Source organism: Pangasianodon hypophthalmus, chromosome 1 (assembly GCF_027358585.1).
Source record: "Pangasianodon hypophthalmus isolate fPanHyp1 chromosome 1, fPanHyp1.pri, whole genome shotgun sequence".
NCBI classification, from domain to species: domain Eukaryota; kingdom Metazoa; phylum Chordata; class Actinopteri; order Siluriformes; family Pangasiidae; genus Pangasianodon; species Pangasianodon hypophthalmus.
The window spans coordinates 16,777,490-16,792,324 of record NC_069710.1 but is presented as its reverse complement, the minus strand read 5'-3'; the positions used below and the strand labels follow the sequence as shown (position 1 = coordinate 16,792,324).

General features: G+C 37.1%; 1 protein-coding gene across 1 annotated transcript; it reads left to right on the top strand.

Annotated features, from left to right (window-relative positions):
- The first annotated feature begins 790 nt into the window (after positions 1 to 790).
- ddx61 (DEAD (Asp-Glu-Ala-Asp) box helicase 61) lies at positions 791 to 14,593 on the top strand. Its single transcript, XM_026926832.3, has 14 exons — positions 791 to 956; positions 2,727 to 3,593; positions 3,683 to 3,746; positions 6,390 to 6,494; positions 7,042 to 7,171; positions 7,563 to 7,709; positions 7,892 to 7,986; positions 8,203 to 8,325; positions 8,711 to 8,839; positions 9,752 to 9,868; positions 10,012 to 10,075; positions 10,175 to 10,276; positions 12,986 to 13,188; positions 13,597 to 14,593. The coding sequence occupies exons 2-13, from the start codon at positions 3,433 to 3,435 to the stop codon at positions 13,183 to 13,185; spliced, it is 1,437 nt and encodes a 478-aa protein (XP_026782633.1). The 5' UTR covers positions 791 to 956; positions 2,727 to 3,432; the 3' UTR covers positions 13,186 to 13,188; positions 13,597 to 14,593.
- Positions 14,594 to 14,835: the final 242 nt, after the last annotated feature.

Here is a 14,835-nt window from a genome sequence, read left to right as displayed (position 1 = left end):
AGTGGAAGGTTTTAGACTGGCCAAGTCAGTCACCAGACCTTAAACCAATTCACTATGCATTTCACCTCCTGAAGAGGAGACTGAAGGGAGAACCCCCCCAAAACTAACCACGACTGAAAGAAGCTGTGGTACATTTCTGGAAAAGCATCACAAAAGAAGAATGCAACAGTTTGGTGATGTCAGTGGGTCGCCAGCTTGATACAGTTATTGCAGTCAAGGGATATGCAACCAGATATTAAGTGTTATTTACTTTAATTTACATTAAGACTATCTGTTCCTATACTTTTGCCCACCAAACAAGTGGATGGTCTGCCACCAAAGGTGTCATGCTCTAAGTTGTTTAATGCATGTAGATGTAAATATACATTTCTCCTGATACAGTATGCAAGGATGAATGAATATGCATCAGTATGCACAGAGGGAATTAATGTTGACTAATGTTGACTAGCAGCTCATTGGTGACTCAACCATAGTTTGGAGAGAATGACTCCAAAACGTATTCAAATTACTCTTACTGTATGTGAGGCAACTAGAAAAAAGGGGAAAGATTGCTGTATGACAGCAGGATTTATTGCAAATACTGTTTTATACGTCACTACGTGACTTTGCTGAAGGGTCTCGGCATGCCCGTGCACGCGCTCAATAAGCTGTCCAGGTGCTTCTCAGACTTTCCAAGCTCCGCTTGCTGATTTTCCGTGATGCGTAGTGTACACACCTGCAGCATGGCATTGTGGAGGCTCCGCCCTCTAAATTCAAACTTCGCTCTGTGATTGGTCCTTTCAGGCGCTGCGTCATGTGTGTGAGAACTTGTGCACGCGCGGCCATGTTGACTGAAGTCTGAAGAGACAAAGGGATAGTGTTAATGCGAGCTACAGCAGCAAGGAGTTTCTCAACACAGAAGCGGATACTTATGTTTAAGAGCTCAGCGAAGATTTAAAATCCTTGAGGTTAAAAAGGTAACATATTTGAACTCGGTTGAAATTTTGAGAAGTCTTCAACGCGTTCATTTACAGTATGGTTCTCCCGAGCTCGCTAGCTAGTTAGGTTAGCTAGCTAGATAAATAACTTAATTCGAGTGGTTTTTTAATGTTTAATATGAACTTATACCGTTTTAATATTAACTGTGTGTGTATAAAGCATAACTTGTCCAGTGTTCGACAAAGAGTAGTCGACTCCCTGATATGTATCAAACTGTTAGCTATCGTTAGCTACCTACATTTTGACCGCCATGAAGCTAACTAGCAACGTTAGCCAAATAACTAGCACTTGTGTACTACTTTTGAGCCAGCTGAATGTTGATGCTATCGACGCTAATTAGCTCGTCATTTGCTAGCAGTTAGCTTGACCAGAATGTGTAGAGAGTTAAACATTGAGACTGCAGCTTAAGTGGCACGCTGCTTTGCTGCAAATAAAATAGTTGAAGTTAACATAATATTAACTAGCTATCACTCTCTACCTGGGCTCAGTGCTATTGAACAGTGTTGTACTGTCATAGCTGGAGTGAGACATTTTTTTCAGCAGTGGATTACAAGCAAAATTTATTACAAGGTTTTTTCTCTTTTTTTTCAGTTTCGGCCGAGCTTTCCCTGTTTCCCCCTAAACATAACTCATTTCACTGTCCTTCCAAGTTGGTAAAACTTCTTTTCGTAGCTAAATAAATACTAGCTCATAGACATCAACATCTCAGACAGTTCCTGATTTTCCCCCACTAAAATTTAGACTGGAAAATGTTTGTCCTGTCAGTGTGTTTACTATACTGGCTCAAGACAGCTTATCAGCTTATTAATTTTTTTTATAAATATGTCCAAGATTCACACAGCTTTTCTAGATTCTTAGAAATTCTTTTAAAAATACTCGCTCTTCGTCTTGTGTTTTAAGGAGAAACTCCAGCGGCTTGTATTCTTATCATCACATCCTCCTCCTTAATTCTTCAGGTCACTGCTGCTGGACACGGTGACTAATAATCTCTGGTGCATTAAACACAGAAGAGTAGAAGAGTGCTCTTCAGTAGAACACCTACTTGCTGCCAGATGATAGGAATGTGTAGTTTGATCATTTTTGCCACATGTGTAATTTACAGAGAAAATTAGCTAGTTTGGGACTTCTCAGGGCTAGTCTCGATGGTGACGTCTTGACAAAAGCGGAACAGGAGAACCTAATTTTTTTTTTTTTTTTAAGCTATGAGGCAGAATTTTTTGCTACTCTCTCCCTACCTTGTGTTTGATAGATGAGCTCAAGAATGTTGGATCGTTGTCTTGTATTGATCATTACCGCTGTCGTTACATAACAATAACGTACCATACTCTCTCCATCCCATCCCTACATGCCCCGTCCCTGTCTCCCACTCCATCCCGGTCTTCCCCCACCTCCATTTCCACTTCCATGTATGTCTGATTACATGACAAAAAGATGTCTTGTCTTATAATGTCCTATAATGATTTTAAAAACTACTTAAGCACATTTTATATACAGATGTAGTGTTATGCAGTAAACCCCCCCAGAGCTGGATACTGTACACTTCTTTTAAATAAACAATTTTTCACTCCACTCAAATTTCCACACCTGAAGACACAATGATTCAGAAAGACAACCTATTAAAAAAAAGTATTTATTTGTGAGAAACTAAAAGTATGTCCTAATTTTCTTTTTTACTCACTATGACCTGGCTAGTAGACTTAATAAATCTACTTTAAACATTGTCTAATAATTTATTTTATATTTTAAAGGTGGCACACTGCAGAATCCAGATTTTTCTTCACCAAGGTGTTCAAAGGGACGACAAGCCAGAGAGAAAAGAAGCAGCCAATGAATGCAGAATTGAAGTAGTTCTGTATTGACTTTCCAAATTAAATATAGTGCCATTAGGTTCATTAGGGACATATTGGTATAACATTTCACATAAAGATAAAGAAACACCAAAAATCTTTGTAGATCATAACCTGAAATTAACATTTTTGAATTTCATATGTTCTTAAGCCCTTGGGTCCAAAAACAGTATAAAAGGTATTGTACCTCAGAGTAAGACAAAATACTGGAAGTCAATTTTTTACAAAATCTTCAGGTGTAACAAAAGTGACAGAAAAAATAGCATATTTGTGCTTTTACATATAAATGTCCAAAGGCTAGATTTGAGTGATTCAAAAATACATGCTTGCCAATCGTGTATTTTAATAGTGGCAGCAGGCTATATTTATTCTTATAAATACAATTTTCTCCTCTTTTGGGAGAGTTTTCTTAGAAACTATTTTCATACGGCAACACCTCTTCTTTTCAAGAGGTCTGCACGTACAAGTGAGAGTAGTACAAAACAACTGTTTACACAGTAGGGCATTGGGATTGACAGAAGCAGTGAAAGAACAGGACATTAGCATAAGCATCCTAGAAGAGAAATCTGCAAGAAGCCAACAACTGTGAGAAGTTATTCCTATAGCAATGGCCACTGCAAGAACACAGATCCTCGCCTCAGTCATGGGAGTCACCAAGCAGAATGGGCAGCCCAGGCCAGCAGACCTCCAGTCGGGATCACAACCAGCAACAGTGCTCAGTGCCTCCCAGAAAGGAAGCAGCATACCACACACCAGTGGTGGTATCAGGTACACCTCAAAAATATGTACATAGTGTGTACACTTGAATGTCTTTCTATGTCTGTTTTGAAATAGGATATATTTAATCTTTTGTTCAGATTTGGAGATGACTGGAAGAAGTCCCTGCAGCTACCACAAAAAGATATGAGAGTGAAAACCTCAGTAAGTTCGAAAATTGCGTACATGCATACTTTTGCCTAGAGTCAAGACATCACTGTGTTCTTTTTTTTTTTTTTTTTCCCCATGAAATCTGCCTTATTTTAATTTTTGATCAAGGTCTGTTTATTGAACATTTTCAGAGTGTATATAAAGAACAAACAAAATACAAACAACCAACATTAATCCCGCATATCAAGCCACCCACCTACCAGACCAACTCCCACCAGACTAAGTTAAACCATTCACCTTACACAGTTACCTGAAAAAAGATAAAGTAAATGAAATAAATTAGTAACAAATAAATAAATAAAGATACAGGAATTTACAACATATTATGGGATTACATTATTTGCTTCCATTTTTTCTACAAATGTCAAGAAAGGCTGCCAGTTTTCAGAACAGACCCTTGAAGAGAATATCTTCTCTAGTTTAAGATATTGCATGACCTCTTTAATCCAGTGAGAATACACAGGGGGAAGAGGGTCTTTCCATCAGAAAAGGATGAGTCACCTGGCCAACAAAGTGCAAAAGGCCAGCATATTGCACTTTTTATTGCTTAGATGCATATCCTGTGGTATAACACCGAATAGGGCAATAAGAGGGGATGGACTGATGGACTCCTTTAATATTTTAGAAAAAGTATTAAAGATAGACTGCCAGAAATGATGCTGTCTTGGACATGTCCAAAACATATGTATTAAGTTTGCAGGACCTTGTTTACATCTGCAACATGTGGGATCTAGCTCAGCTCTAATTCTAGACAGTCTTAGATAGTTCACTTTTTGAAGATTCCCTTTGTAGCCAGATATCTTACCAAATTTCTTTAACATATCCAGTAGTCTAGGGAGACTTGATAAAGGGTCTGACAGGAACAATAATAAATCGTCTACATAAAGTGATACTTTACACTCCTGATCACCTCTACAAATTCCTTTAATATTACTATCCCTTCGTATTGCTAACGCTAACGGTGCAATCGCAAACAATAGCGGGACATCGGACAACCTTGTCTTGTACCTCTTTGTAGGTTAAAATAGGCAGAGAAGGTTATTATTGGTACGCACCGCAGCCATTGGGGACGAATAAAGAATTTTGACCCAGGTTACAAACTTTGGACCAAAACCAAATTTTTCCAGGGAAAAAAAAAACCCCCACCCGATCAAACGCTTTCTCAGCATCAAGTGATAGTAAAATCTCTGGAATGTCTGGTGGAGTGGGACCATAAAGAATATTTAAAAGGCTTCTGATGTTAAAGAATGAGTGCCAGTACTTGAAACCTTGAAACCTGAAACTTGAAACCTGTTTGGTCTGCTGATATGATTGAAGGGAGGGAGACCTCACGACAACTGGCCAGGAGCTTCACGAGTATCTTTACATCAGTGTTCAGAAGAGATATCGGGCGGTATGAGTTACACTGAAGAGGATTCTTATCTTTTTTTTAAGATTAGAGAGATGATAGCTTCACGCATAGTAGGGGGAAGAGAATTTGAGAAAAATGATTCTTTAAAAACGGAGAGAAGAAGAGGGGCAAGTAATTCTGAAAATGTCTTAAAGAACTCAAATGGATAACCATCAGGTCTTGGGGATTTGCCACTTGGCATACTCCTAATGCCCTCTTTAACCTCTTCAATAGAGATATCATTCTCTAGCTTAGCAGCACAATCAGGATCAAATCTGGGGTTATTTTAATTTTTGATTTGGATTTTTTTCTTCTTCTCTTTTTTTTTTTTTAATACCCTTTTTTACATGTTGACGAATAGGGATAAGTAGTAGCTTACATAATATAACATCATAGTTTCTAATGTAGGGCATCATGTTTGCACCCTCAACAAAATGTCAGCAAGCTGTTGGCCCACATTTTGGCAATGAGATTTTCTGTCCTCTCATAACATGCGAAAGTTTAATAAGTCTGGCTAGCGGCTTTTTTTTAAAGAGGGGACTTAAACATGCTTAGGGGACTGCACTTTATTTGCTCGGTGTCATTAGTATTTCTCCATGCCCGTGTCTTCCCGATTGAGAAAAGTTCTGTCATCACTAATTAATCCACCTTTTATAAACTATCCAACCAACAACCAGATGTGTGTGGTTCAGTGGACGGTGGGATTCGGATAATATATAATTACAGCATCGAGGAGCATCACACCACCGTAAACACAGTGAACAACCAGCATATGTGTGTTTGTTTGGTCATATTCATGCAAACATTTGTAGCTTTCATATCACATCATAGAGAATGTAGAAATATGTGAGTGACTGGCTTCCATGGAGTGTATACTTCCTTTGTAAGCAAGTGAAAAATTTGATGCTGTGTTTGCAACAAAATTGCAAGCAGGGCCTTTAAATAGATTCTGTGTGATTTTCCTCTATATGTGGCATTTACTTTGTGAATTTTTTTATACTTTATAAAAATGCAATTATTCCCTTATAGATTTTCACTGTACTAGTGTGGTATTTGCATTTGTTTATTGTATGTTTTCACAGAAAACTACTTTGTTCTCAGCCATAGTTCTCCAGTCCATTCAGTGTTGTTGAATTGACTTAGCACAAATGTGCTATTTTTTTCATTCTTTTTTGTTATCCCTGAAGACTTTGTAAAATGTTTGTAGATGAATAATAACCTAAACCCCAAATACTTTTCTTTTTCAGGATGTGACCGCAACCAAGGGGAATGAGTTTGAAGACTATTGCCTTAAACGTGAATTGTTAATGGGCATCTTCGAAATGGGTTGGGAGAAGCCATCTCCTATTCAGGTATTGTGAAGCTATCAGAAGTAAGTGACACAGGTCAGCTTCAGTGTTGGCAGGTCTGTTTTTCCTGCAGAATGGGATACGTACACTCAAGGCTATGACGTATTTCCATGTTGAAATTGCGCAAATCTCGCGTCTCCAGTAGCACTGATTACATCCGTCGGTACAGCGAGACAACAACGTCTTTTTTTTTTTTTTTTTTTTCCCGCAGTCTTACAATAAAGTCATAGTGTTGGGCTCACATTAGCTTGGGTGCTTGTTTCTAGTAATAGGTGTTTTCTCTCCTTCATAGTTGTTTATGTATGACAAAGAATACAGTCTGACGTCTTTCTCCAGCTAATTAAAATGAGCACACTGTTGACGTTTATTTTTGGGAGCTCCTGCACACTCTGGGGATAAAATAGCACAGTTGCCATTACAGTGGAAGTGTTTTTTTTAAAAAAACAGGGGTTTTAATGCCTCTGCCACTAGTTATTTTTTTGGGTGAAAAAAGACAGATCATGTGAATATTAACTTATGACTGTTTTCCAATTCTGCCTATATTTTGAAGGAGGAGAGCATTCCCATTGCCCTATCAGGAAGGGACATTCTAGCTCGGGCCAAAAATGGCACGGGGAAGAGCGGAGCCTACCTCATCCCTCTCCTGGAGAGGATTGACTTAAAAAAGGGTCATATTCAAGGTAAAATGACTTTTATGCTATCCTTAATATGGTTCAAAATCATTTTGGTCTGTACATTGTCTTTTTAAACGTACCATTTGTCAAGTGCTGTCAATAGACTTTTCAGTTTAGATTCTGTATCTTTTCTAGACGACACAATAATACAATAAATACATTAAATCAATGTGTGTGTTATCTGTGGTAGGCAAACAAGACAAATTGAGACATTTTTTTGAGACAAACATCATTGTGATTACCTCTGAAATCTCAGAGTGCTTTTGTCACATAGCCCTTGCATATACTGTAGTCTGTCCTGGATTTCCAGGTAGCATGTGACTAGTTCAACAGTTTGCTATTGTGTTGAAACATTATGCACCAGAATAATGCTTTCTCGCACTCTCTCTCTCCCTAGCCATAGTAATGGTGCCAACTCGTGAATTGGCTCTGCAGGTGAGCCAAATCTGTATCAACATGAGCAGGCACATGGGGGGAGTGAAGGTCATGGCCACCACTGGAGGAACCAATCTAAAGGATGACATCATGCGCCTGGATGAGACGGGTAAGCCTGCACAGATGACCCAACAGTTTGAGAAGGCTGTATTAAAAAATGTCACAATAAAATGCAGAAAAGCTTATCTGCATTGTCTGAATATATTTGGGATGATGAACATATATTTAGATGTTCCGCCCACTCCAAATTTGTCAAATTTTTTTTTTCTTTATTTCTTTGCCTTTCTTTAGTGCATGTGGTGATAGCCACCCCAGGTAGGCTGCTGGACCTTATGAAGAAAGGTGTGGCCAAAGCTGACAAAGTCCACATGATGGTGATGGATGAGGTAGGTCTGTTTACTTGCATGTAAAATCTTAAATTATGAGGATGGAGATGTCAGGATGATGCGACAGCCTTACTGAGAAACACAGAGAATGAGAACTGAGTAGAAAATGTCATCTGCTCTTTACTAAAGTTTATATCTGATGTAAATTACTCCATACACAGAATGAATGCTCTGTCATGCGAGTGTCTTTATCTCATTGTCATTTTCTTTCTTTAGGCAGACAAGTTGCTCTCTCAAGACTTTGTCATCCTCATTGAGGATATTATTGGATTTTTGGACAAGAATCGTCAGATTCTGCTTTATTCTGCCACCTTCCCCATCACTGTACAAAAATTCATGGTGAGAGGAGCAATCACGAAAACATCATAAAGAGGGTGGGGGTCAGTTACAGGGGGCTGTGAAGTATTTTATTTTAGGAATTTAATTTGCATATGGTTTAACCTTTACTCTTGAAATTAAAATTTGGTCATAAAGTTTTATTTCCTTATATTTAAGCTTCCAGCTGAGTTCTGAATGTGCATTATTTTGAATCTTTTTTGCCTTTTTACATAGATTAGTGTTTTTGCTTTCCTCTCATGTAAATAAGATTATAAATTTAATCTAAATAAATATTGGATTTGTACTGAAATCTAGATGTCTTTAACCTGTATATTTCTCCTACATTTGTTTTTACCTTCCTGTTTTTTTTTTTTTTTTTTAATTTTAATTTTCTTTTTCTGTACAGTCAAAACACCTAAGAAAGCCCTACGAGATTAACCTGATGGATGAGCTGACTCTGAAGGGCATTACTCAGTACTATGCATATGTAACAGAGAGACAGAAAGTACACTGCCTCAACACTCTTTTCTCCAGGGTAGGATACCAAACTGAGTGGTTTTTATTCTAATTTCTTCTTATTACTTTTACATCAAGATTTTTATTCCAATACACAGTATTCCCATTTTTGGCCATTTTTTCAGAATTAGGCCAATTCAAGGTGTATTCCATATCATAATATATATTTAAGCATGGACATTTGAAATTATGCATACATTCATGTTAATATATTACAGACAAATTTTTGTATCCAGACAAAATTTCTTTTGACAAAATGCAATATTAGAAAAAATAGAATCTCATGGGAATAAACATACCTCTTGAGATAAAAATAAGTAATAACAGTATTCAGTTGAAATCATCAATACGTCTTGTATACATAGCAGTCAACAATATCAGTGCTTTTAGGATACCAATAGTTTTCTGAGCTAAGTAGATTTAAAAATATTTGAATTTAGTGGCTAGGTTTGTTTGCATGGCTAGGTTTGTTGCCCTGGGCAGGATTGCATCTCCTGAGTTAAGAGTTACTTTGACTTTTTTCTCTCAGACAAACTTCCATCCCACTCTCAAACAGTTTAGCTCCATTGAGTCTTCTGCTTACGTTATTAACACTAAAATGTTTACATTTAAGGCAGTTTTTTCCCTGATAGCTGATGTGAAGTGTTAGTTAGATAAAACTCTTGGGAACTGAGATTTAATTCTGCTGGAAAATTAAATTTTAACATCCTAAACACTTTTGCTTATAATGTGAGCAGCCATAATTAATACACGTATGCAGTGACCCATAAGCATTCAGTTACGTTGATCAAAACACAAAGTGAGAATTTGGCTTTATTTGGAAACAGACTCTACATATATGAAAACACAGTGGAAGTTTAGGATAAGTTGAGTTACTGTTAATTCATAATTATATATCCTTCATGATTTATTCTCATGCTCTCTTATTTAGCTCCAGATCAACCAGTCTATAATCTTCTGTAACTCAACCCAGAGGGTGGAACTTTTGGCTAAGAAGATCACACAACTGGGCTACTCTTGTTTTTACATCCATGCAAAAATGATGCAGGTAAATTTTCAGTACATGATAATCATTAAAATGACTGTTTTAGCTATTTCTTTGAAAATGTTGTTATTCCTCTCTCTTCAGCAGCAGCACATTGTTAGACTGCTAACTCATTAAATATAAATGCATGTATTGCAATATTGCAGGAATACAGAAATCGTGTGTTCCATGACTTCAGAAATGGTCTGTGTAGAAACCTGGTTTGCACAGGTCAGTATATTTTGCTCTTCACACTAATCTTATCCACAGTTGTGCTTCATTTTACCGTATATTCAGCATTGTAATGAGATTTTTTTTTTTTTTTAACAGATCTTTTCACAAGAGGAATTGACATTCAGGCTGTCAATGTGGTCATCAACTTTGACTTTCCCAAAAATGCGGAGACCTATCTACACCGCATCGGTAGATCAGGTAAATACCCTAGATCTGCATTACTTGTATATAATTCTTTGTCGCAAGTGTAAAGACCCACAAAATAGAAGAACTTCTAAGTTCCTGGATCCAAACCTTTCTTATAGTTTATTTTACCACGTGGAAGGGAAGCAATATAATTGTGGCGGCTTGGGAAAACATGTCATTTGTTGCTGCACCTGAATTCTGGCAGTCAGCCCACAATGAGGGAGAAAAAGCCAGATTTTGTTGTAAATTTTTCAATACCTCCTAATTTAAGTGAATAAATGTACCTTCACACAGCACTTTATTAGGAACACTATGGTAATACAGGAATAGTGCCTATCTTTGCTCTCAAAACAGCCTCAATTCTTCGTGGCATGGATTCCACAAGATGTTGGAAAAATTCCTTTGAGATTCTGGTCCATGTTGACATGACTGCATCACACAATTCCTGCAGATTTTTCAGGTGCACTTTCATACTGCGAATCTCCTATTCTACCACATCCCAAAGGCGTTCTTCACGGTGTCCCAAAAGTCTCCATACATAGGGGAAGTTAACACTTTTTAGCAAAATGTCTTCCAAAATTTTCATACTTAGTTTATTATATATTTTTTTGTCAGATAGCCTTTAAGAATGCCTTTGACAAGTGGAAGCCAAAGTTGGGAGAGACGACTCCGTGTGTGTTTATAAAGAAATGGAAATCATGTAGAGGATGGTTTGTAAATAAAGTTACATTTTGCTAAGAAGTGTTAATTTCCCCTGTGTACGGAGACGTTTAGGACACCCTGTATTGGATTTAGAGCCGGTTAATGGGAAGGCCACTAAAGAACACTGAACTCATTGTCATGTTAATGAAACCAGTTTGAGATGACTTTTGCTTTGTGACATGGTGCATTATCATGCTGGAAGTAGCCATTAGAAGACAGGTAAATTGTGGCCATGAAGGGATGCACATGGTCAGCAACAATACTCTAATAGGTTGTGGCATTCAAGCGATGATTGATCAACCCTAACCCTAACCCTAACCCAAAGTGTGCCAAGAAACCATTTCCCACACCATTACACTACTTCCACCAGCCTGGACTGTTGACACAAGGCAGACTGCATCCATAGATTCATGCTGTTGGTGCCAAATTCTGACACTGCCATCTGTGTGCCTCAGCAGAAATCATGATTCATTACAGGCTATGTTTTTATGTAACTGTCCAGTTTTGGTGAACCTGTGCCCACTGCAGCCTTATTTTTCATTTCCTGGCCGACAGAAGTGGAACCCGATGTGGTCTCCTGCTGTTGTAGCCCATCTGCCTCAATGTTCGAAGTGTTGTGCATTTTGAGATGCTTTTCTGCTCACCACAGTTGTACAGAGTGGTTATCTGAGTTACTGTAGCCTTTCTTTCAGCTCAAACCAGTCTGACCATTCTCCGTTGACCCCTCTCATCAACAAAGTGTTTCTGTCCGCAGAACTGAATGTTTTTTCTGAGTAAACTAGAAACTGTTGTGCATGAAAATCCCAGGAGATCAGCAGTTACAGAAATACTCAAACCAGCCTGTCTGGCACCAACAATCATGCCATGGTCAAAATCACTGAGATCACATTTTTCCCCCATTCTGATGGTTGATGTGAACATTACCCAAAGCTGCTGGCCCATATGTGCATGATTTTCATGCATTGCACTGCTCACATGATTGTCTGATTTGATAATTGCATGAATGAGTAGGTGTACAGGTGTTCCTAATAAAGTGCTTGGTGAGTGTATTTCCTCTTGCCTTCATTTTGGCTTTTCTGCAAAGATCATGTTGGTTAAATTATTGGGCCAATTTAATAAATATAACTTCAAAAACAGTCTGATGTTAAAGAAGTGTCTAAAGAAGTGTGCTTTCCTCACGCTCTGAGTCATGGTTTGATTGGTAGTTACGGGCCATAGCAAAACAGACATAAGCTTAATAGATTCAATTTGTAAACAGCTTAATTACCAGTTGTCAAACTATTCATTATGCACACATGCCATTGTTTACATTGTACAGATGGCAGTGGGCGAAGTTTTCATGTTTGAATGCAACAGAACAAAATTCACTGAATGAATCAGTTAAAGACTGGACGTTGATTAAAGACTCATTTATTTGCTTACACTATACATGATGAGACATGTAATTAAAACTGCCCAGTGTTTTGTTTAAATAATTATTGTTTTTATTTTTTTAGATTTGGTGGAATTTGGGCTGTGCACATTGCCTTCTTGCTGTTTTATATATAGTGGAAAAACCTGTTTTTCGTTTCAGTTTAGCTCACAGGCATCGGGGGGTTTTAAAATTACCAACTGCTCCTTTAACATTAGCACCTCACCTTGAGCTCAGCTTTACACTTCTTTAGTATTGCACATGTCCAACAGTTGAATAGAATGTTTGCGATTTTATTGATTTGACAAAATATCTTTGATTCTCTGGCTTTTTTGAAGGTTTTATGGGTTGTATCTGTGGTCTTAATGCCATTTGACTGTCAAGACTTAATTAGATAACATAATGCATATTAAAATAAAATGGGCAAACCAATTGAGTAAGTAATTAAGATTAATAATTAAGATTAAGAATCTAATTAAGTTTAGATTCACTGGTGATTTTTTTTACACATCGTATATAGGAAACTGAATTTATATGCTTTGAGTTTTTTTTTTTTTTTTTTTTTTTTTTTGTTAAAGAATGTTCTGATGTTCTTTGTATTTTACTAGGCAGGTTTGGGCACCTGGGTCTGGCCATTAATCTGATCACTTCAGATGATCGTTTCAATCTGAAGGCCATTGAGGACCAGCTAGTGACCGACATTAAGCCCATTCCTGGTAGCATTGATAAGAGCCTGTATGTGGCAGAGTTCCACTCCATTAACCACGAGGAAGAGGAAGAGAAAGAGGCTGCACTCAGTGCATCTTAACTGGTGAGAGACTGAACTCACAGGATATCAAACTGCTTGTACTTGTAGTGATTATTGTTGCACATCTGTGTTAAAGGAACAGAAGTATTCTGTTAGGTACAAATCTTTTACCTTCTTTTTATGAATACAAATTATTTACAAGTGAAATACTTAATAAACAGTGGCAAAAACAGTACTTTTGGTTCATCATTAAAATTAATATAGACTATCAAAGCTGAAACCACAATATTTAACACAGGGAAATATACATATTGTTAATATATAGGTAACCAAATATTATATATAAATATATAATAACAAATATATAATTATAGGCAAACAGATATTATTAATGTAAATGTAATTAATATTATATAAACATCAATACAAATATGTTGATTCTAATTCAGCTTAATTGTTTTCTTTTGTCAGATTCTCCGCTGGAGAATAGATGGATGGTGCCTGGCATTTGCACATCTTCTGTTGAACATGGGCACAAGGGTGAAGTCCCCTTTACTTCATTTGGCCTTTTTTTTCTTTCAGATTTGTTGTTTCCACTGTTTCACTGGCTCTGCAAAGCTATCAGACTCCTAAATACCACCCTGCATGTTACTAACACTGCTCTAAAAGAATGTCTTTTTTTTTTTTTTTTTTTGTATCACCGTTTCCCAAATGTTACATTTGCCCATCACTTTTGCTTTGTTACCAAACATGAAAGCATACTTCAGCTCAGTATGGTCATGTGTAAAACCTACCTCGGCAACCCTGCCCCCTAAAAAAAAAAAAAAGTGCTAGTATAGTTGAAAGTGATTTGTAGATTTGTATAGTTCCATGTGATCTTACATGAGCACTTGCTTACACAGTTATGCATAACCTAAGTGCCTTTAGTGCTTTATGAACACTCAGTGGGACCCCTGGTTCAGGATTAAGTGGCCTGAATATATTTTTAAAAAGCACAAAATTAATCAGGTTTTTCGAATTTGCTCTATTTGCAAATTAGATTTTTTTAATATGGCATGCATTCCTATAAGACATTATTGTATGTCTGAGCCAGCTTTTTTTTTTTTTTTTTTTTTAACCAGTTTGCCCAATGCAGGTTTTTTGTTCATCTCTGTGTTTTGATGTAATAATACAGACTGACAAGTGCTACTGTTTAAAAAAAAAAAAAAAAAAAAAAAAAAGGACTCGCCTGTGTGTAGTTTTTTCAAAGCTGTTTGATGCCAATCTGAGCCAATTCAAGCCCACTTTTTCCTTGTTTATATTTAAATTTAAATTTTACTATCTTTGATGCATTGTGAGTAGAAGTTGTGCTTTTACTTTGCCCTGTAAAAGGGAGACTGTCCAAAGCTTTTGTTCCAGATGTCACTGCCAGCATCTACACTCTCATTTTCTTTGAAGAGAAATAAAGTATCCAGCATATTTTCCCATATTTTCACGTGCAGTTTCTTTTTTCATTGCTTAATGGAAATTCTTCTAACAATTTTACATTATTCATATACATAAGCATACTTAAAGCGATCTGTCTGGAACTGTGTGAATATTGGGATATGCAATATGGAAATGCTATTTATAGGCTACACATTTATACTTGACATCAAAGACTTGAGGCACTCAGATTCCCTCAAATTTCCCTCAAAACCTACCTAAAAACCAAGCAGTCATCTCATGCAT

What these genes read in the sequence shown, in the direction of transcription:
- ddx61 (XM_026926832.3), top strand. Translation starts at nt 3,433, where the DNA reads ATGGCCACTGCAAGAACACAGATCCTCGCCTCAGTCATGGGAGTCACC. An exon ending in CATGCGCCTGGATGAGACGG is followed by an intron (nt 7,710 to 7,891) that starts GTAAGCCTGCAC and finishes GCCTTTCTTTAG; the next exon opens with TGCATGTGGTGATAGCCACC. An exon ending in TCCATGCAAAAATGATGCAG is followed by an intron (nt 9,869 to 10,011) that starts GTAAATTTTCAG and finishes GCAATATTGCAG; the next exon opens with GAATACAGAAATCGTGTGTT.